Source organism: Dermacentor andersoni, chromosome 6 (assembly GCF_023375885.2).
Source record: "Dermacentor andersoni chromosome 6, qqDerAnde1_hic_scaffold, whole genome shotgun sequence".
Taxonomy (NCBI): Eukaryota; Metazoa; Arthropoda; class Arachnida; order Ixodida; family Ixodidae; genus Dermacentor; species Dermacentor andersoni.
In genome coordinates, this window is record NC_092819.1 from 34,619,611 (window position 1) to 34,641,235 (window position 21,625).

The window sequence follows — 21,625 nt, forward strand, 5'->3', positions numbered from 1 at the left end:
GGGAGGTAAGTTCTATGTCATGAGTAAGGACAGAAGTCCTACCAGGCCTCTCAGAGAACAGACCTTGAAACTCTTGTAAGAGCTGGTGTAGTTCGGTTTTCTGCTCAGGCGACAGCGATGCTTTACTTATTAAGTCACTAATGACTTGATCGGTGTCTTTCCTGTTCGTCACTGAGCCTAGTCCCGGAAGCTCGACCGGAAGCTCTTCTAACTTTCCCGCATCGGGAATTTCCTCTCCAGTATCTGGTGCCTTTAACGCTACAGGCTCAATTTTATCCCGTTCGGGCGTGCCCTGAATACCAGCTTGCTGCGCCTCTGACCCTTTTTCATCGTTCAACAACGTCGGCCCCGCAACTACCGCCTTTGCAGCGAGCTCCCGAACCTTCGATCTGGTTAAGGCCTGAACGCTAGCCTCACCAAACAAAAGCCCCTTCTCGCGCAGGAGGTGATCGGACCTGTTCTAAAATAGGTACGGGTACTGGGGGGGCAGCATAGATGACACTGCGGCCTCCGTCTCAAGTGCTCCGAAAGGTCCTTCAATAAGCACTTTTGCTACCGGCAGACACACGCTATGAGCTTCCACTGCTTGCTTGATCCATGCGCACTCGCCCGTGAACATATCGGGTTCTACGTAAGAGGGGTGAACTACATCCATTGTAGCTGCGGAATCGCGAAGCACTCGGCACTCTTTCCCGTTCACGAGGAGGTCTCGCATGTAAGGCTCGAGAAGCTTCATGTTCTCGTCAGTGCTGCCTAATGAAAAAAACACGACTTTTGGTTTTGTTTCTGGGCACTGCGCCGAAAAGTGACCCTGCTTCTGACACGTATAACAAACGCGCGCTTGCCTCGTCTCGAACCGCTTTCTGCGTTCGGCTTCGGCTGCCGCCAACTCCTTAGGTTCGGTCGGACACTGCGCCGAAAAGTGACCCGGCTTCTGGCACGTATAACACACGCGTGCTTGCCTCGTCTCGAACCGCTTTCTCATGGGCGTGAACTTCGGCCTCTCAAACTTGGAGCCAAATTCACCCTTTTGACCGTCCTTAGCTCCGCGAGCCCGACGCGTCACAAACTCCTCGGCTAACTCAGCGGCTCTAGCCACCGTACTAACGTCTGGCCTATCCAAGACCCAGTACCGCACGTTCTCAGGTAACCGACTATAAAACTGTTCTAGCCCGAAACACTGCAGAACTTTCTCGTGGTCACCAAACGCTTTCTCTTCTTTGAGCCACTCCTGCATGTTTGACATAAGCCTGTACGCAAACTCTGTATATGACTCACTTCTGCCTTTCTCATTTTCCCGAAACTTCCGACGGAACGCCTCCGCTGACAGCCTGTACTTTTTTAGCAGACTCGATTTCACTTTGTCGAAATCCTCTGCCTCCTCTCTCTCCAAGCGAGCGACTACGTCGGCCGCCTCGCCGGGTAGCAAAGTGAGCAAGCGCTGTGGCCACGTTTCCCGAGAGAACCCCTGCTTCTCGCACGTTCGCTCAAAGTTAACCAGGAACAAACCAATGTCCTCTCCAAGCTTAAACGGCCGCATCAGGTCAGTCATTTTGAACAATACTCGTTCTCCTGCACCGTGTGCCTGACTTCCATTACAAGCGCGTTCCATCTCTAACTCGAGACGCTTCATTTCCAAAGCGTGTTCGCGCTCTTCTTTTTCTTTCTGTTCTTTTCGTTCACGCTCATCTTTCTCTTTCTGTTCTTTAAGTTCGCGCTCCTGTTTCTCTTTTTGCTCTTTAAGTTCGCGCTCCTGTCTTTTTGCCGTCTCCCTCTCCTCAATGGTCTCAAGGCATTCCGACAGCTCGTCATCCTCAGCTTCTAACTCAAGAATAGCCCTTAGCAGTTCTGGTTTTCTGAGTTTGTCTGAGACATCCAGACCCAACTCTCTTGCAAGCTCCAGCAATTTCGGTTTGCGCAACGACTTCAAATCCATGGCTGCTCTGAATGCTGCTTTCTCTACTGCCTACTATTGTCTTGCCGCAAACTAACCCGGCAGCAACGACAACCCCAATTACCAGCTCTGTTTCTAACACTAACAAAAGCCTGGCAAAACTCAGAAGAAGAAAGTCCCGCACTCACCAAACCTCGCAGCCAAGAATTCAGCGCAGTCGTTCCGCTGCAGGCAACCAGTCATCACACAGGGCTCGTTGCACTGCTCCCGGATGGTCGTTGTGCTGCACAGCATACAGTCAACCGCATCTCTTCGCTGCTGGCCTCCGTTGTCGCGATCTCACCGCTGGCAACCAGATGTTAGAATCGCACCGCTGGCACGAGTTGTTGGGGTCTCGGTGCTGACGGCCGTTATTGCCAATGGGTCGCAAGCCCCAAGGGTAGCGTTGGCCTGGCGGCCTGGGGCACTGGAAGCATCCGAAGGTCCCGGCAAAGCATGAGAAGACTGGTAACAGAACAACTTGTTTATTCTAACATAGCAAAAGAGCGGCCGGTCAGGTCGACCGAAGTGGAGAGACGGGAGAGCACGTAACTCAACAGTACAAATCGGAGCCTCTCTCCTGGCGTCCGGGGGCAGCTGCTCTTATACTCTCGGCGTCGCGGTCCAAAAGGGAAGGTCACGGGATGAAGGTCACGGGATGAAGGTCACGGGACGGCGGAGCATGAGCCCACGACGGCGCGCACGGTCGAGCCGAGAGACCTGCTGAACCGAGTGCAGTGACGCATCGCCAACCCGCCCACACGACGGCGCGAACGGTTGAGCCGAGAGACCTCCAGGCTCCTCATTCGGGGAACTCCGCTCCCCGGCTGCCGCGCTTTGACAAGCGTGGGCACACACACACACACGCACACACGAAGACACGTGGCACTGAAACATGCCTGGACACGCTTGGCGGGTAGGCGTTGCGGCGGCGTCGAACGGGCCAAAATGTCCGCCGCTTTGAACAAAGCCCCGGCGTCCGTTGCATCCGCGCTGGCATTACCGCGCGTTGTAGGCGAAACGTAACACCCTCATGCCTTTGCCTCCTGTAACTGTAGACTTCTTTTGAAGCAACACAAAAATCAGGTCCTTCAGGTTCACAATAGAAATTACTTTGTATTACTATTTTTCACCATGTTCTGAACAAAAGTAATCGCAAACTGACTAAACAGAGATGAAAGTTGTAAAAGTATTTGAAAATCCTATTCTTTAGAAGCACAACATTTTTTTTTTTTTTTTTGCCCACTGGATAACCTTCGGAAACGCAAGAAAATAATAGTGTTCAGTGATATAGCTTGACTAATCGCTATTGTGGAGCCTACTGTGGAGGTGAAACCACATGCATTTTACAGTTGGCACACCAATACACCAGCAATGTAACATTGCTGACATACTGTCACTGTCATAAGCTTATTGCCTTTTGGGTTTCAGCAAAATATATCAATCCTACACACATTTAAGGCAAGTGTGTAATGGTGACAAAGGACCCAAGAGTCTTACCAGGCCAGCAGACTTGGAACAGTCAAATCTGATAATGGACTTGACACTCTTATTTGTTCGGCCACATTTGCTGCCCAGGGACTCCATTTCAAGCAGCAAATCCGCTCCTGCAAACAGGACACAAATATCCAATTTTAGAGGCTGAGACTTGGCAAGCCATAAAGCACACAAGTATGAAAGATAGGAGGCAACATCATGCTGAGATTCCAAAACCAGCTCTTCATGACTTCACGTTTTGGCAGCACATGTCCAGTGTTAGCTCACTGCTTAATAATAATAAAAAAAAGACATTACATTTAAAACTAAGTGGTCCAACTTAGACACTTCATTTGTTCCATGCATGAATAATCCAGAGATGTAAAACACCAGCTAAATTCGGTTACTGCAGCTCTGAACTTATTCACTATGACAGCTGTTATTCCACTGACTATTCTGTGCACAAGTTCCTCTTGGACTATCTGCTCCCACCCATTCATCCAACTGGCAGGTAGTGACAGCAAAATAACCAGTGTCCATAGGCCTGTCAATACAGCCAAACCTCAATATAAGAAACACGAATATAACAAAGTCAAATTCTCACCAATATCAGTGTGTACCGAATAGATGCATATGAATATTGGCAATAACGAAGCTACTTTCACATCATATAAGACTTTATAACTAGGTTCAACTGTACATAGGTTATTCAGTCAGTGGCACATACGGAGTTTTCGATAAAAGAGATGCACGCATGTTACCTCTGACAACAAACTTCTTGGTGCTGAAGCTGCCGACGTCTCTGTAAAAGCCAGCAGCAGCCTTGGACTGGCACACGCTGGCCACCGTGCAAGCTCCAGGAATGCCAGTGGCCACAGGTCCTCCCAGGCTCACCACATAGGTGTAGCTGTCCTTGCCTCGGTTTTCGGACACATTGAATGCACTGCACGCAACCAGCGACAACAAGAAGATTGGGATGCACAGCCGGACACACAAAGTGCGCCAAACAACAAAAAGGGGGGCCAGTTCTTGTCCTGCCAAACGATGGAAGAACATTTAGCAAGTTCAGTGCACATGCAAGGCCCGTGAGCTAAAAAAAATTTGGCCTAATAAGCAGCTCAATGTGATGCAAATAAATTAAACGAAAGCGCATTTCTCTAAAACTGGCTTGCTTTACACCATCCAATGTATGCAACTGGCATTTTCCACCGAGTGACATTTTGGATAAGAAAAGAAGTGCAACTCTGCCATTTCACAACCACACGAGGCAAGATGTCACCGACACTAAATCACTGCTATAATGATTCCAGCTCTCTTACAAGTGCAACAGACAAATTAAGGGGCAACTAAAGGCAATAAACTCAATAATACTGAACTGAAAGATTAGTCTAAAAAAAAAATGCACCACTATTGACAAAAGAAGATGAAATGATGCAGAGAGAAGCAGCACCATGACACATGTAAATGCAGAACCAGGTCACAATGAGGAAAATCATCCTGATTAAGATCTGTCAAGAACAGTCCAGTTTGTAAAAAGCAATACACACTGGGCAAGTCCATAAATGTTCAATACTATGTTCGAGAGCTTTAAAAAATGCCCAAGCAATTTTCTCAGTAGCACCCACACATTCCCATTCTGAAATGTGCTACAAAAGAAAAAGGATTCAAACACAAACGTAAAAGCACGTATTATATCTGTGTGTACGTGGCATGTTGTACTTTCACACGTGATCTATGTATGTTGTTGATCGTGTGAGATAAACATCTCAGTCAACTCAGATTCCTCAGTCAACTACTCGTCTTGATTACATGAGGTGCAAGCCTATTTAGGGCCTCTAAATATCAACGTGGATACATTCAGATCAAATTGAAGTTGCCAGAGCACATAGGTAAAAAAAAAAAATTCTGCATTCTCATATTCGAGCCCCATTTGAGGAATGCAGAGTGGCTCACCTATTCAATATAGAAGACAAGTTCATAGCAAGGTTCAGCCTCTTCTCCACAATTATGCCATCTTTCTCAGGATAAACAATATCCCTGAAACGGTGAAACAAAACATGGTTTACCAACTTGCTATAAATGGTTCAGAGTAGGAAGATCTTGGCAATTTTCATTACACCACACATCTGTCACCTTTTCAATGCACTACATAGAATCACAAGCAAGGCAGCCAGAAAAGGCCAGCAGACAGAGCAAATACCATATTCACTCGTGTTAGGCCTACACCCTTATTCTGTAGTGTGAAAATTTGGGGAAAAAAAACATTTCACAAAAAAGTCAATTGGCAGCTGTAAATATGTTCATTGTAGAATGCTAGTAGTTGCATTTATTTGCACATAGCAGTCCGAGTGCAGTTCGAGGCTTCCGTAAGTAGCCATAAGCCTCCCTTGTGCAAGATTAAAAAAAAAAAAAAAAAAGAAGTGCGGGCCTTACACGGGTAAATATAGTAATACTAAAACATTCCAACAGCTGCTGTAGCCAGACTGTGAAACACAGTTGAACGTCATGTAATGATCAACAACATAACGAATAAAATTTTAAATTCACACTTGTTTAAATTAAAATTATGGGGTTTTACGTGCCAAAACCACTTTCTGATTATGAGGCACGCCGTAGTGGGGGACTCCGGAAATTTCGACCACCTGGGGTTCTTTAACGTGCACCTAAATGTAACTACACGGGTGTTTTCACATTTCGCCCCCATCGAAATGCGGCCGCCGTGGCCGGGATTCAATCCCGCGACCTCGTGCTCAGCAGCCTAACACCATAGCCACTGAGCAACCACGGCGGGTATTCACACTTGTTTGTCCTCCATCATTGTGTATGCTTATAACAAATGTTCAACATGGGCTATTGGCATACATGCCATATAATCATTAAATATGAACACTAAAAAGCAACACTAAATTAAGTTTAGTGGATGAAGTATTCTGCCAAACTAATTTCATTGATTCCGCAGTAGGTTGATTACTAAAGATAATGACCAAATTACCATTTTGTATACAAGTTTAACGCTAAAGCCCCTGCAACAGTATGTTGCTGTGACAGTGTATGCTTCAATGTATATTTTCATGTTTCGTTCATTGTGACACAGTAAAAGTTCACAAAACTTGCTAAAATTAGCCTCTGGCTCATTCAGAACACAAAGTAGGCCATCTTTACTGGGAAGAAATTTTACTAAACCTGGACTGCATCACCAAAATCCATGACATCACAATGAGCTGGTGCACGAGCTTCCAAGGCGTTGTCGCCACTATTCTTTACTGGTTTACCAAGCCCATCTTACGATAAGAATGGCTTTTTGGTATTGCAGAAGGGTAACTAACTAATACAGCTCAGCTTTGTCTTCTCTTTACTGCTCTTCCAAAAAAAAAAAAAGGAAGCACCATCAAATTCATCATTCAACAATGTAAGTTCTTCCAAACAGTTGCTGTTTGACAGCGAAGAACCGCATCTATCCACAGCCTAAGCATATCTGGTTCCACAGCAAGTTACGATTCTACCAGTCTATTGCACGTTTGCCAGGAACACATTCACCCAAATCAAAATAACCATTCCATGGCCCTCATAAAACACGAAGCCAGTGCATAGCTAAACTGGTCAAAGCCAGACTTGTGCATAACGAAATGCGCGTAATTAGTTGTAAGCAATTACATCTATTTTAGTTCTGTAATTTATCAATTCGTTTGTTTTACTCGGTAACGCTCACTGCAATTCAATTACTTTTCTGAGTAACCATTTACGTGTAGAAAGCGACATTATTGACGAAGCAACCTGCAACAGGCGACGCAGCATCGAGCACTTGAATTCTGCAGGGAACAACAGTAGCAAGGCCTGCAGTCTGCAATTGACATTATCCGCAGGGATGATAACTTGTATGCAAGTTACCTCCTTTCCACAATCAGCGACCTACAGCTGCACCTCAATCACCTGAACATGACCAGCATGTATATTTGCACACCTTGGTCTTGGTCAAAAGTTCTTGGTCATTAACTGTGCTTGTTCTCATCTGTCCAATACATGACTCGTGCACTTAAATTTGCAAACAACACGTGAACAGCGTTTTTGGGGCTGAATAATGCGCAGTTACATATGTAAGTACATTACACACTTGGCCACCTTTTCAAGGAACGTGAGCGTTTTCTCACTTCCCTTACACTCTCTCGTCTAAGCCTAAATGGCTAGCGAGTGAAGGATGCTAACAGGAGCTCAACCAGATGTTGGCCAGTGAGTTGAACCAGTGCTTTAATGGCTCAATAGCGAAGGGGGTCACTTCGAACATCAATGCCAGAAAATCACCTACGGAAAATTTCAGTTTTACACCATTATGTACTACTAAGAGTGCCTTCCCCTAGCCCGAGCAACAATGAAATGCTACGCTTCACAGAGGACCTCGACGGAAACATCACGGCATTGAGTAACCACAATCTTGTGCTAAATGCACTGGTTACAACACCACCCTTCAATAGAACACGCAAATGTAGCGAGTTTTTGATGTCGCTGTGATGTATTCAAAAAAAAAATTAATAATAAATGAATGAAGAAGATAGATGAAAATTTTTGAAATGCAGTAGTCAAAGGCTGCAGTAGACGCACAAATACAGCCAGGCCAGCTAATTTTATTTACTGCATTTGCGAAATGTTAATATAAATGTTGGGAAGAAAGTCATGTAAACGTAATCAATCACATCTCAGTAATTGCTCGATTAGTTTAAAGGAGCAATAAGTGGTCACTGATCAATTACGATTATAATCGATAACTATTTCTTTTTTCTTTTTGACGTGTACAAGTCTGGTCACATCACAACCTCCTGGGTAACACATGGATGCACAATCAACATGACCAGGTGGTACTTACTGTACAGTAGGACAGGCTGTTCTCGACTCCCATCTGAAGACAAACAGGCACTCTTCCGGCGTAGGGCCACGCACAAATTCCAACACTCCCGTGCTACTGGCACCGGTCATACACTGATGCAGAATCAGCGTTGATGGGTGTTGAGAGGTGCGATTGTGGCAGACATATGGATCCCCTCCGCCGTACATCATATGGACCTGTCCAAATCCTGTGAACAGAAGCAAGACGGCAGTGCATGGGCACTTAAGTACTGTGTAGGTTACATCCTTACGATCACTTGGCTGCGTAGATAAAGTAATTGTAGACCAAGTGAGTGTACACCACAGCACAACATATTAACTTTCCATGAAGTGGCACATTACACAACACTTTAGCTTGCCTGTGAGGTAAGGTACACAGCATCAGTTTAGATTTCAATGAAGAAAGCCAGTCAAGTATCTTCAGAGCAAAACTGTGCCAAGTCTCAACTTACCAGGAGAAGATAGCTTAAGTGATTGTGCTTTTCCAATGGTGAAATCATGTCCACCGCGGTCCTTTTTACGCATACAGACTGCTGCAGTGCTTGGACAAGACTGAACATTCTGGTGATCTGCACTCATGTCGCTGCATACATTGAGCCAATATCTGGAAACAAGAGCAAAGGCATTCTCACGCATCTATGTAAGACTCCTTAAGGTTTGTTAAAACTTTCGTTTGACAGGTTCCATTAGATATGTCAAGCAAAGCATAACTTGGCATGCAATACACATGTTCTTCACAGCATACACAACAATGGTTCTCAAACTATGTAGCTATGGATCCCAGGGGTCCTTGAGGGAGTCCAAAGGGGCACACAAGAGCTGGCCAAGAGTAGCACCGTTGTCCATATAATCAGCAAGTAAACGACAAGCAAGGCATTTGCAACAACTTAGCATCTGTCTACTTTCACTTCACTTTGGCACCTGCACATTCAGCTATCGGGAGGAAAGCTCCCCATTGTTCCTGACCTCATCGGACCGATTGGTCATGTGGGTCGCCGAAGCGTGATGAGGTAAGAGGCGGCGTCGGCGAGTGGGCAGAGTAGTTTGGAAGACGGAGCAGGCTGGTCGTGTGCCGAGAGACAGCTGAAGATGTGGTCAGAAGGCTGAAACCCCCAGGTTAAAGTCTTCGCCAGTAGACCAACAGACGGTGCAAGTCCGTCAAGATCTTCGGCAGTGAGGTACCAGCAGCCCGATGGCTCTTCAGATCGGGATCTTAGCGAGCGCATTCAGATAAGCCTCGTGTTCCAACCTGCTCTCAGAACTTTCCGCCTGACTTTTCTTTTTTTTAATCACGTTTCATCTTTCATTTACATATTCACTGCATATTCATTTTTGTACGTTCTCTTAGTGTTGTGTTTACCGTGTTTATTGTTGCGTGTATTTTTCATTTGTGCCGCATACTTTTTTGATTTCGCAAGTGTTAGAAATTCCCACGTGGTGGGCTTTGTGTCGCACGTCGCGTCAGAGTTGGTGTTGGGTGTGACCAGCACGCCTTCCATGAGGCTTTGCAACATCAGCTTTCAGTTTGCGTATTCTTTTTTTTTTTTTTCATCATGTTTCTGGCCTGATAAAAGTTTATTAAACTGAGCGTGTGTTTTTACGTTGCCTACCGTCTTATGCCTCCGGCCCATGGTCTGGCGTGGACCTTATCGCCGGTCAGCAGTCGAACCATCCGTAAATGCACATGGGGTGGGTTTGTTGTCACCACATCCCCTCCAGTTCGGAGAGAGTATACATATTAGCGTATTTACTCGCACAATGATCGCACTTTATTTGTAAAAAAAAAAGACGCAAATTCGGGGATGCAATCATTACGCGGGTTAAATTTCCCATGAAAAGAAACATTTTCTTTTTTCATCCCACATTTGCTGCGGGATGACAAGCAGGCGGCTGCCATTGTCAGTGTGGGACACCAAAACAAAAATGGCGGCCGGCGGAGCCAGCCGAACGCACCGAACGCAATTATTTTTCTTCTCTCGAGTACATTACGTGCATTGAAACAAGTTTCTTCCGTATCAGTAATGAATAATATCATTAATACATGTATCAGCAAGGTTACGACAGTAACGCAGCCATGTCCACTTTGAGGGGACAGAAACAGATGGGCGCACTTCGATGCCAGTAACATAGAAACACATGGTGGGCATGCTGCGGAAACTGCGGCATTTGTCTTCACTGCTATCCTAATACGCCACATTTCAGCTAAGAGTGGGCGAATATCTTAGCTGTGTTACAAGCGTCGTCATATGAAAGGAGTACTGACAAAAAAAATCCACGTGGTTTTTTCTGCTTTAATAAGTAGTTAATGAGCCAGTAATCACGGCACGAAACCACATTTACTTCAGAGCGCGACAGGTAATTATTTGCAGTCTTCTTTGTAACGACCAGTCGAAGTTTCGGTTCCAGAGAGCAACGAGACGGGACCAACGGGAATGTAAACAAAGTGGTCACGTGTTCGCAAAAAGCCATGACGTATGCTCTGACGCGCAGCCAGCTTGCGCGACCAACTTGCTGAATATTGTCGTGCGACTGCCGCATCGGTCGGACGTCCGCAGCCAATGACAGCGCCGGTAGCGTGAACGTCATGGCCACTGGATAGACCCGGCGGGGTGGGGCCGGGGAGCGGGCGCCTCGCCGCTCCGATCATGTCTTTTTTTTTCTCTCCCTGATCGAAACGCGGGCCTCTTTCGCCGCTGACGGCGGCATATAAATGGGCTACAATTTGTTTCTGACACGAAATAACTTCTAGAATAAAGTGACCTCGAAAGAGTGCAGTTATAAAACGTTGTGCGAAATAGTAAATCGTTGGCGTGATTTCTACTCGGACACGGTAAGCGCCAGCAATCGTCTGTACACGAAGCGGCTCGCCTGACTGGCCTGTTTACTCATCGCTACTAACGGCACCGGGAAAACTAACCGTATTTTCACTTAAGAGAAACATAAATGTTCAGGCATTGATTGCGCTGACAAATTTAGCCGCTTCATTACGAGCTGCGGACGCATCGCAAGGACCCTCGGCCCCGCATCGACGGCCGGCGAGCTAGGCCTACATCGTCTCCCAGCGATCGCAAGCTCGCCTGGCATGCTCGTTCGCTTCTGTCGGTGCCAATGAAATCAAATGTGCCGCAATTCAAGCGTGACATTACTGTGTATACATTGTGCCGACTAACATAGGCACTTCGTTATACAAGCTGCAAGCCATCATGTCACAAGCGCAACCGGTGTCGGATTCGATGGCCCAGCGAGCTATGCCTGCCGGCTCTTGGCCATCGGCGGCTGTCAACGGATCCGATACTGCTAACGCGGTCTTGCGGAAACACGTCTACAGTGCTCGCATAGACGTGTTTATATTGTCATCGTTTGTTTCAAACAAAATAGCTGTGCAAATACGGTTGCTTTCACTTTCTGTTTGAAGTTACGCAGCATTCCGAACTTTCAGGCGGGGAGCGCTGGTTCTGGGGCCGTCGCTCGCTCATTCGTACCATGTGTCCCGAATCACCGCATGCGGCAAGTCGCACACGACGCGCCGTACTACAGATCACTTAGCGACTCATATTGCGGCCGGCGATGGCGAGGACGAACCTCAACAAAACCCTCGCATCGGCCACAATCAATGGTAAAACACAACAAATTGGCTTTGAATGTTGTGGCAGCGCAGTCAAGCTGATAGTGAGAGAAATATCCCGATGGACACGACAAAAACTGCAGTTGCAGCGACACGGAGAGCGTCCCACTACAAGTACAACAGCTAGAACAAGCAACAACAGAGGAGAAGAGCAGATGTAAGCCGCATGGCAGCCAACGAAAATTCGTGACGTAGCGTTTTCTTGGCTATTTACAATCCCGGTTGATGTCAATGTCGCGAGGTGCTCTGTTTTGCGGTTGGCTGCGCGCACGTACTTTAAAATTGATTTTAAATATCTTCTAAGCGATATTCGCTGCTGATATTTTATAGACGATGTGTGTGTGACCAACTAAATCGATCTCGCAAGTCATCTCGACTTCAAATTTTTGTGTCAGTGCTCCTTGAATAAGGTACACTTCTAACATATCGGTGTAAATGTGGCCGCTATCGTTGCCGCTCGCGATTTGTATCGTGCCCATGAGTGCAGACGAGAAGAATTGAAAGGCGCCCTTTATGTTGTTGACCAAAACCATTAGGAAATCTACAAATAATAAAGCCAAGGCAAGTTAGGTTGTACCTTTTCTTTTTCATGGAAGTGCAGAAAGTGATGAAAGGAATGAAATGGGGCATCTGCTTAAGAACGTTCGGTGCGTGCAGACCGCTTGGTATGTCTTTAAAAGTTGTCCGCATAGCATTTGACAGATGGTAGGCACGATCATCATTAGCTAGACTCGGCACACGACATATCGCTGCGACAAGTTCAGGGTGCGATCATTACATGGGAAAGAAAAAAAATTGAATTTTGTCGACAAAATTTAGGGGTGTGATCATTATGCAAGTGCGATCGTTATGTGAGTAAATACGGTACTCCCAATTTTGACATCAGCCCATAACCCACACTTTTCACGAAGGATGTTAACTGCAAGTGCAAGCATCATAAAGCAACTTCAAATTCCTGTGCTTACCAAACACATCCTTATGTGCGCAAGTATTAAAAATGTATCACACCATCTGGTTCTCTGCCACTACAACTACTTCCCTTCCTTTGACACCCACTGTTACCTCAATAGACACCCCATCTGTTCTTCACATATCTTGCCAATAACTTCACTCCTTCCCTCTTAATTTCAAATAAAAATTTCACACAGCCATGTTTGAGCTTCAATCCACGCTGCTGTTAGTTTCATTAAAACTAATTTTTTGTTTCACTGCCTATGGCAGTCTTCAGCTTCCAGTGTGGTTATCCTCTAGGTTGGGGAATAGTATGTTTATTACTATTTCATGCAAAAACATAAAACACTAACTACAGTTTAAAAGTATAACCACACAGAGATCTATAAACTCTTCAGAATCCTGGCACTTGCACAAACCACTCGGGTTGTTAAGGATTAGCTTGTCTTCATTGGTTTAAGGGTTAGCCTTTCACCACTGCTTCTCATGTTAAAAAAAAAAGATGCAGCAAATAATTGCTCAACAACATGGCTCCCGGCCAGGTCAAAGTATTGTGATGGATAAAAGCTTGAGAACCACTGCTACACGGACAGCAGGAACACTTACATGTTTCCCTCTTTGTCGGTCACGTTTTTCACATGGCTCACAGAGGCCAGAAGTCCAAAGTCGTACGTGTAATTACCGGATGTTAGCACACACTGCCTGTGGTCTGGCACGCACACCAAGTTTGTTTTCCAGACAAAAGTTGAATAGCAAGCATGTCTCTGCATTGAGAAAAAGAAAGGGGAGGTTAGGAAAATAACCATCAACATCATTGCAGCATCTCGTGTTGCTTTCCATCTAAACGATGCATGTACAGTTAGCCACGAAGCCTTACAGGACATGGGATCTGCAACACAGCTGAATACTTGCAAAGCCTGGGGACAGACAGGAATTCAAAGCTTCACTCTGTAGCTTTGAGATCCACAGTGATCGATTACATTACAAGTGCTATGGCTTAACAGAACAGAAATTAACATTTTTGATGGAACCTCTGTCCCATGAACAGCTGATTGTACTCATCTACACATACAACATTGCGAGAAATCCAACTGATCTAGCGTATGAGCCTTTAAACAGTATAGGGTTTGATGTCCCAAATCTGCACGGCGGATTCATTAATTTGGAACACCTGTGGTTCATTAATGTGCTGTTGACAGATGTGTGTAACATATACACGCACACACAGTGAAAAATGCATTCTTTTGTTCTTGCAAAGGATAGATACTTACAAACAACGTTGTAAACCATGAAATGAAACAAACTACTCAATGATGCAGTGCCGTAAGTCGGCAAACCAGTCAGAAATAGCAATAACTTTAAACTGCCTTCTTACATGTTCCAAAACGGGCGTGCCAATGCCAGCATTCTCATCACACTGAAAGTTCACTGCAGCAGAGTAAGTCGCCGCTTCTGGAAAAAAGAAGGAATGAAAGTTTCAGAGTGCCCCAGTAAAAGGTCGCAGAAGAAGAAAAGAAGAAGAAAAAGAAAAATGTTTCATAAATGTAGACAGGCATGTCAACTTGAATGTTCAACGCCACTGCTACAGTGTCTTGAAAGCGCAAGTGAAGAACCAAACGATATTTTTACAATTCAAGGCCACTACATACAAACAACTAATAAACACCTATTCTGTACTTAATATAAAGCATGATGTCACAGAGAATCCGTAACATTACGATGACTACAGCAGCAATGGTGCCCCAAATGTAGCAGGAAAGTGCCTGTGTTACATTGTCATTCATGTTTTAACAGCACAAAACATGACGACTGACATGAGAATGAGGCAGGACAAATGGCTATGCTATGAAACATAAAAAATGTGAATGTCAATGTCACACACTAGCTAACCCAGCATAAAGCTCTTCTAAATGTGCCTGTATTGTATTAGTCATGGTCTGCCCAATTCCATTTCTTTTCCTCAGTATCAATTCAACATTCTCCCCAGCAATTACCTAGGCACGGACGTCTCGAGATGGAAAGGGAGGGGGGAGGGGTCACGCACGCATATTAATTTGTTTCCTTTGATTTTTTTTTTCAACATAACTATTTTAAATTTTACATTCAACACTTTTGCATCTTGAAACTTTGGAATTTTACAACGAAACAAACGTGAGCCAGTGACACAGCCTACCACAATTGTCAACTGTCGCTGGGACAAAAATGCACAGCTCAAAGCTACATGTACAAAGGTGCACCTGCAATTCAAATCTGCGTGAGCCACTATGACCAGTTCCTGTATAAACGCTAGTTTTTAGTCTTCTTGCTTGCTTCCTCCGGTCTTATTCTTGCAGCTATATAAAGCTCCTGTCTGTCATGTTAATGATAGTTCCAAAATGGCAGTGTTGCGTCAATAGAAAACCGCATGCTCCGCAGTGAAATAGGATGTGCCATTTTCTCAGCTTCTTCACTTTACCTTTGAGTATTTCTGAATTAAAAAAAACTGTAACAATCTTGAAAAAAAGAAAAGAAGATATTTTCACCAAATCAACCAACTTAAATGGCAGAGTACACCCTCAAAGAGGTGGACAGTGGTCAACAAGAGCGATGGGCGACATTTACCTTTCAGGGTCAATTTTTTTATTGCAGATTTAAATTCTTCAGAAGGACCTACTTCAAAAAAAAATTTCCGTAATTTTTCAGGGTTACCGAAAAGTGATAAATTATTTTGCATTGGTATATAAGTGCTGTTTATTCATGAATAAGAACAATAAAAAAAGAAATAAACTTATAATTAAAAATTTGATGCATTTTTACACACATAGTTCAAGGCCTAGAAAATTTGCACACGAGAATATTTCACAAGTCTCAAATGCTCCTGCTCTTAAACTAATATTTACCTCCACAGCATCAGTGAGCCGTCAAAAGGAGCAAAACGTGTGACAAACTTCCACTAATCATCATGTTATAGCCAAGCAAATGCAATTAGTTTTCGCGCGTCTCAAATAAAAGTATAAGAAACGCATGCACGGTGGTATCCTTCACGTATATGCGCACCCCTTTGAGCGATTAGTAACAAGATATCTATCGGTTTTGCGAGTGCAAGAAGCCGAAACCACCCAAAGAACAAAACCCAAACTAAGCGCTGCCCACCCGCCCGCCCACTCTCCCACGGCAATGCGCGAGCAGTACTATAGAGCCGTGCCGGAGCGAACAAAGCATGCAACGAAAACCAAGAGAGGTAGGCGCAAGAAATAAATTCCCTTTATTCCCGTGTAGTGACAGCACATGCCAGGAGAGAAAAGTTAGGAAATTGGCGCACTTTTAAAACGTACAGACGGCACTGTAAATATACAGAATCGAACATTTTCGACTTGTTCGCGGCGCCGTATACTGACGTCATTGACCCTGAAAGGGTTATAACTAGAATTCTGGCTACCCCATTCGCTCTAATCCACATGACTGCCTTCGTGTTTCTTAATCTTATGCATGCTATTTTTCATTTTATCACTCAGTGCATGGTCCTTAGCTTTTTCTCAAGCTTCGTTAATTTCATAGCTTCTTCCCCATGTGTTTGCACCGGTAGAATGCAATAATTGTACGCTTTTTAAGGATAGTGCTAAGGTGTCACTCATGACTTGATATTGCCTGCCACATGTGCTCCAACCCATTTTTACACTGTAGACATCCTTCTCATGATCTGGTACCCTGTGACTAACTGCCCCAGATAAGCATACTCCTGCACAGATTCTAGAGGCAGACTGCCAATCACAAATTCTCATTCTTTTGCCAAGTCAGTGAACATTACCTTAGTCTTCTATAAATCTGCAAACCTACTCTTACACTGTCATCTAAGTCATCGCCAGTGTTGCTACACAGGGCAATGTGCAGGAACTGCTTACACAATTTTTTTACTGCCTTTGTTTGGGTATAATAGTGAGATACTGGGGAGGATGTATCTCAAGATATTCAACTCACCACTTTGATTGCATCTGCTTCCATTGGTATACATAACCTTCAGACCCCCCTGAATGTAGGTGAAGGAGCTCAGTGTTCCGTAGTTGCTCTTTTCATTAGCCGAGACAAAGCACACCGAACTTCCATCGCAGTCAGAGCTGGCACGCTTCGCTTTGCCGCAGATGTCCAGCATAAACTTTCCCTTGCCATCATGGTCAGGCACCTACACGAAAGAAGCACAGGTGCACAGGTTTAGCAAAGCAAGGTTAGTGTAAACTGAAATGAAGCAAGAGAACATGGCAAGCAATTCTGTGCAAGACACAGCCAAAGCAAGACGAATGCAGTAAGAAACCAAAATTATGCAACAGCAAGAGAAAGGGTGCCCATACCATGCTTAACTGTGACAGAACATGTTCACGTGGACATCAAAGGAGTATTGAGATATATTTTCCAAAGTTGTAGAAACTAAACCCCACTCTTCTGGCATGTAATAGGATGACATTCAGCAAGTGTAAATATCTGGGAACATAGATTAATGTAATGCTAAATTTTGCTCTAAAAATGAAGCTGCCATCGACACTACAGCGAGGTCATGTCATGCAGCAAAATTTGATGAAGTCATGTGGCAATAAGGCTAGGTATAACAATGTTGCGCATAAAAAAGCACAGTACGCATTTTCTTTTTCTAACTGCCCTCACATGTGACAGCCTCAGCAATCACAGGAATGGAGCTAGGCGGTGTATCAACATCATGATGCTTTCAACTGTAGAGCACTGGAAAGTAAAATCGGTTAACAGAAACAAGTTATGGTAAATGAGGATGCTCTGAGGCTTGTCATAATTTTTTTTTTTCACTTGGTTTACAAGGCTTGGAGCTTCATTTAACACAAAGTAAAAAGGGAGAGAGTGACAGAGAGAAGTACAAAATGTTTAGAAGGGTAGGTGTTTGCTAAACTTGGTACGTTGTTAGAAAGATAAGACAGCACAAAACACGCAGGACTGAAAGAATAGATCCTGTTCTACTCTTTCAGTCCTGTGTGTTTCGCGCTATTTTAACTTTTTTTATCGAAAATGTCATGTCAGTACTGGTGTGTGTTTCAAAATAACTGTTCCAAACACTTGAAGTGGCAGTTGACAGTGGCAAAGGAATGTGCCGGCACTTCCCATTACATACCTCAAACATGGAGCTAGCGTTTGGCTTCAGTGCAGACAGGTCAAAGCTAAGTCCATGCTGAGGGATGCTGAAGGTACAGTTTTCAGTGGGCACAGCTTTCTTGTTAACCTCAGGGCACACAAGGTTAGTTCTCCACTCGAAGATGTACAGGCAGTTTTCCTTGTCAATGTCCAACAGCACGGGCTCCTCCTGGTGGAAACAAAAATAGCTACTGTTCAGTCCATCATCGTGACTTACTTTGGATTTAATAGCAGTCATATCAACTTCTACTGTGTACACCTTCACACGTAGTCACTTCTGCCTCCGTTACTGGCTGCAAGCACGAAGTGACTAGGAAGTGCTTAGCCCTTTAACTGCCATGAAAATAAATTTTCAAAAATTGATGAAAAGTGCAGAGTTATTAAAATCCCGATTTATTTTGCCCCTTTTTTTTTCTAAATATATACCAGGAATGCTTATAGTGCTTTTATTGCTCTTGTTGAATAAAAATAGTAAGAGACGTGGCGTAATTTATTGATGTGTCAAAATTAGAAGGTAGTGCAACTTTTGCCATGAAGAGTTTATTCGAAGTCAGCAGTTAAGGGGTTAAGGTCAAACCAACAAGGGAATGAATGAAACAGCACATCTTATATAAGTGACGAAAATTCTCACCACAGTTGTTGATGGGTCACAGATGAATATCACCCTCGCTCTGTTCGATGCCGACGAGTTGTAAGCGCACTGAGATCCATTCACGTAGAGAAGTGTAACATGACCTTCGAAGTCATTAAAGGGCTCCATGAACACTTCTCCCAAACTCTGAAAGAAAAAGTTTTACTCATAAACATGCCCGCATAAAGAAGACACTCCCACAAGGCATTTCGCTTTTCAACCACATCATTGCACTGTGCAATTTCACGACATCCAAGATTTTAGAAAACAAGCTGACTAGCGAAATTTGAGAAGCCACGGCAACAGATGGGAGCAAGCAATGATGCATTGTTGCTCCTTCAATTCTATGTAGTACAAAAAGGGAAGGCCGCCTGCATAAGAACTAGTCTGTGTAAAAATGGACTATCGGTGTGACACAGAATAAGAGCACTGCTATTCTGTGTCGAATGGAATATTAAGGAGAGGGGGTAGCCTCCCCCATTAACCGTACTTACTCGAATCTAACACTTTCTTTTTTCGATAAATGGGTCCAAAAATTGCGTGTGCACTAGAATCGAGCAAGACGAAATCTGCGTTACCACATCACCGTCAGCATTTCTAAATGGCCACCTCGTACATGGTGCACATGTGCGTGCATACAAAACACATGCATGCACACATGCACAGCCTTAAGTAAAAGCGAACCTAGCCCAGAGTTCAGACACAGGTCTAATTTGTCTTAGAAACAAACGCTTTTCAATATTCAATTTGCATGAACAGTGTACCTTCGTGCACGTGCTCTACACTATCTAGGAAAAATTAGCCTTGCAGCTCCACTCATTCTCTTAAGTAGTCGTGAATTTTTTCATAATGCAGTCATTGAGCATTTATCTGCCACAAACAAACCACCAAATGAGTTGGCAAGCTAACAGTGAACCGAATAGCTGAAGCAAAAGCCCCCATTGACTTATTCGGTTACCTCTACAATGAATGCCTGAATAATGAAATGGCCTGTACAATGAAGGATTGTCGGTGTTTCCGGTGGCTGATTTGTTCCTTTTCAATGAATGCACATGCGTTCTTCCACTTTTACCACTAAAGTGCAACGCACACAGGGAGTGCAGGACAAAACCACAACAAAAGATGTAGACTGCACCATGAAACTTCATGCCATAAAGTTGGCTGCAGTCTGATGATCTATCAGACGAAGCATCAAAATTTGCCAGATTCTTGTGCAAGCCATCTTTTGAGTTTACATTACATCAGTTTTTTTTTTTTTCTCTCTCTTTGGAATGTGTTTCTCCTGCGTTATAAATGGTACAGTGCACAATGTTTACAATGCAGTAACTTGTATAACGAGAAATCGCAGAGGTCACGAGTGCTCCATAATAAAAGTGCGACTGTACCTCCACTGAGCCCGTTGTCTTAGAGGTCCTGATGAGGCCAGCATTGGAAAGCATGTGGTAAGGTGCCACGGCGTGGACAGGCTGGCAGACGTTGATGTAGTATGTGTACCCAGGGTCCACCAAATTCAACACTGTATGCCTGCCCGTTGACTTGATAAGGGGAGACAGGTCGTACTGTTCCGTTCCTTCCTCGACAACGCAGTGCAGCTGCATGAACATGTTACACTTTATGCAGTAAAACATGCAAACGACAAAGCCTTGCTCATGTATTCATTATAAAGCTGTTGGAACAGACAACAATTCGGGTAGACTGACAAAGTATTTTCATAAATCTATTTTTATAAGTTTAATGGTAAGAGAATGATTACTAGAGCAGAAAATGAAGGCCCAACTTCCTTCTGAATTTCACGCCAAAACTACAGCACTGGTACGTCAATGTAATAGCAAATATTTCAACATATCTCATATTTGGGCTGTTGTGGCGTGGTAAAAGTTCTCTAATCTTGCTATGTTAAGTCTTTGGCTCCTTTAGAATACAATGGAGTCCATCTTTACCAGTAAGAAGTGAATTAGGCCTGAGCAGAAGCCATCAAATTCCAGGACATCATGGCTAACTTGTGCAGGAATTTCAAAGCAGCATTGCCTCCAGTCATTTGTTTTGCTTCTTTTCTGGCTTATGAAACCTTTTCTCCCATTGTTTTATTTTTTGGTACTGTAGAATTGCAATTTACTAATATAGCTCATTAACGACATGCATCGCAGGCAAGTCTTGACGACACATCTGTACATCAAAAAGTGTCTGAAATTTTGCAAATGTTTGCCAAACGTGGTTTTAAGGAAAAACACTAAAGTCTTACACTAAACACTAAAGTAAACCAACACATGCATTCTGAGGTGAGCTGACACTGCTTCCTGTCCCAGAGCTAGGCCCAAGTTTAGAGAGATGCCACAGCATTGCACTCTGGATTAATTTTAACCATATCAGTTCAATATTCACTGAAAACTCAGCACAGGCACTGTTGAATTCGTCCTCTATCGACAGACAGCTGCCACCACAAGCATGCTTTGAACTTGTAACCTCGTTTCTTAGCAGTTAAGCATTACAAAGTGCAGGTTAAGATGCACAGTACTACAGCAAAAATGAGCAGACGACTAAGCTGACACTTCTTCCCTTTTCACTGCTTTGAACAACAATCTGCCAAGTAAATTGTGATAACTTGCCCACTTCTGCATTAAGCTTGCATATTAATAAACCTCGTCACAATACGTCGATTTTTGTTTTGTCTGCCTGAAATGTGATGCATATCGCTACATTTAAGCAACATTTTGCTCTGCGACTGGTGGCTAGAGCCCCTAAGCTATAAAAGACCATGTTCATGCTAGAGTTAGATAAACTTGTGTCTGCATCCACTGTTTATTGCCAGACACTTTCTAGGGGTCAAGACCCTTTTTTTATTCCAAGTTTGCAGAAGATTATCGTTTTAAACCCTACATCAGCACTAGACTAAGCCAGAACTGCAGTTTTAGCTGTTCTCACTTATCTCTAAAAGCAGGCTTCTGAAAATATGAACAACAAAAAAAACTTATTGTTAAAGGCAAACTGCAACAAAATTTCA

At 44.0% G+C, this 21,625-nt stretch overlaps 1 protein-coding gene across 1 annotated transcript in view; it reads right to left on the reverse strand.

Moving 5' to 3' along the window:
• The window catches only part of Lerp (lysosomal enzyme receptor protein), an 85,764-nt gene that overhangs the window by 9,823 nt on the left and 54,316 nt on the right, over positions 1–21,625 (reverse strand). Inside the window, exons 28-38 of the mRNA XM_050170562.3 lie at positions 20,010–20,216; positions 18,625–18,771; positions 17,974–18,162; positions 16,821–17,022; positions 14,239–14,315; positions 13,470–13,627; positions 8,740–8,891; positions 8,268–8,475; positions 5,363–5,446; positions 4,171–4,352; positions 3,434–3,540 (exon numbers count right to left, since the gene is read on the reverse strand). Coding sequence (XP_050026519.2) covers positions 3,434–3,540; positions 4,171–4,352; positions 5,363–5,446; positions 8,268–8,475; positions 8,740–8,891; positions 13,470–13,627; positions 14,239–14,315; positions 16,821–17,022; positions 17,974–18,162; positions 18,625–18,771; positions 20,010–20,216 — 1,713 coding nt within the window. The remainder of the gene's footprint in view (positions 1–3,433; positions 3,541–4,170; positions 4,353–5,362; positions 5,447–8,267; positions 8,476–8,739; positions 8,892–13,469; positions 13,628–14,238; positions 14,316–16,820; positions 17,023–17,973; positions 18,163–18,624; positions 18,772–20,009; positions 20,217–21,625) is intronic.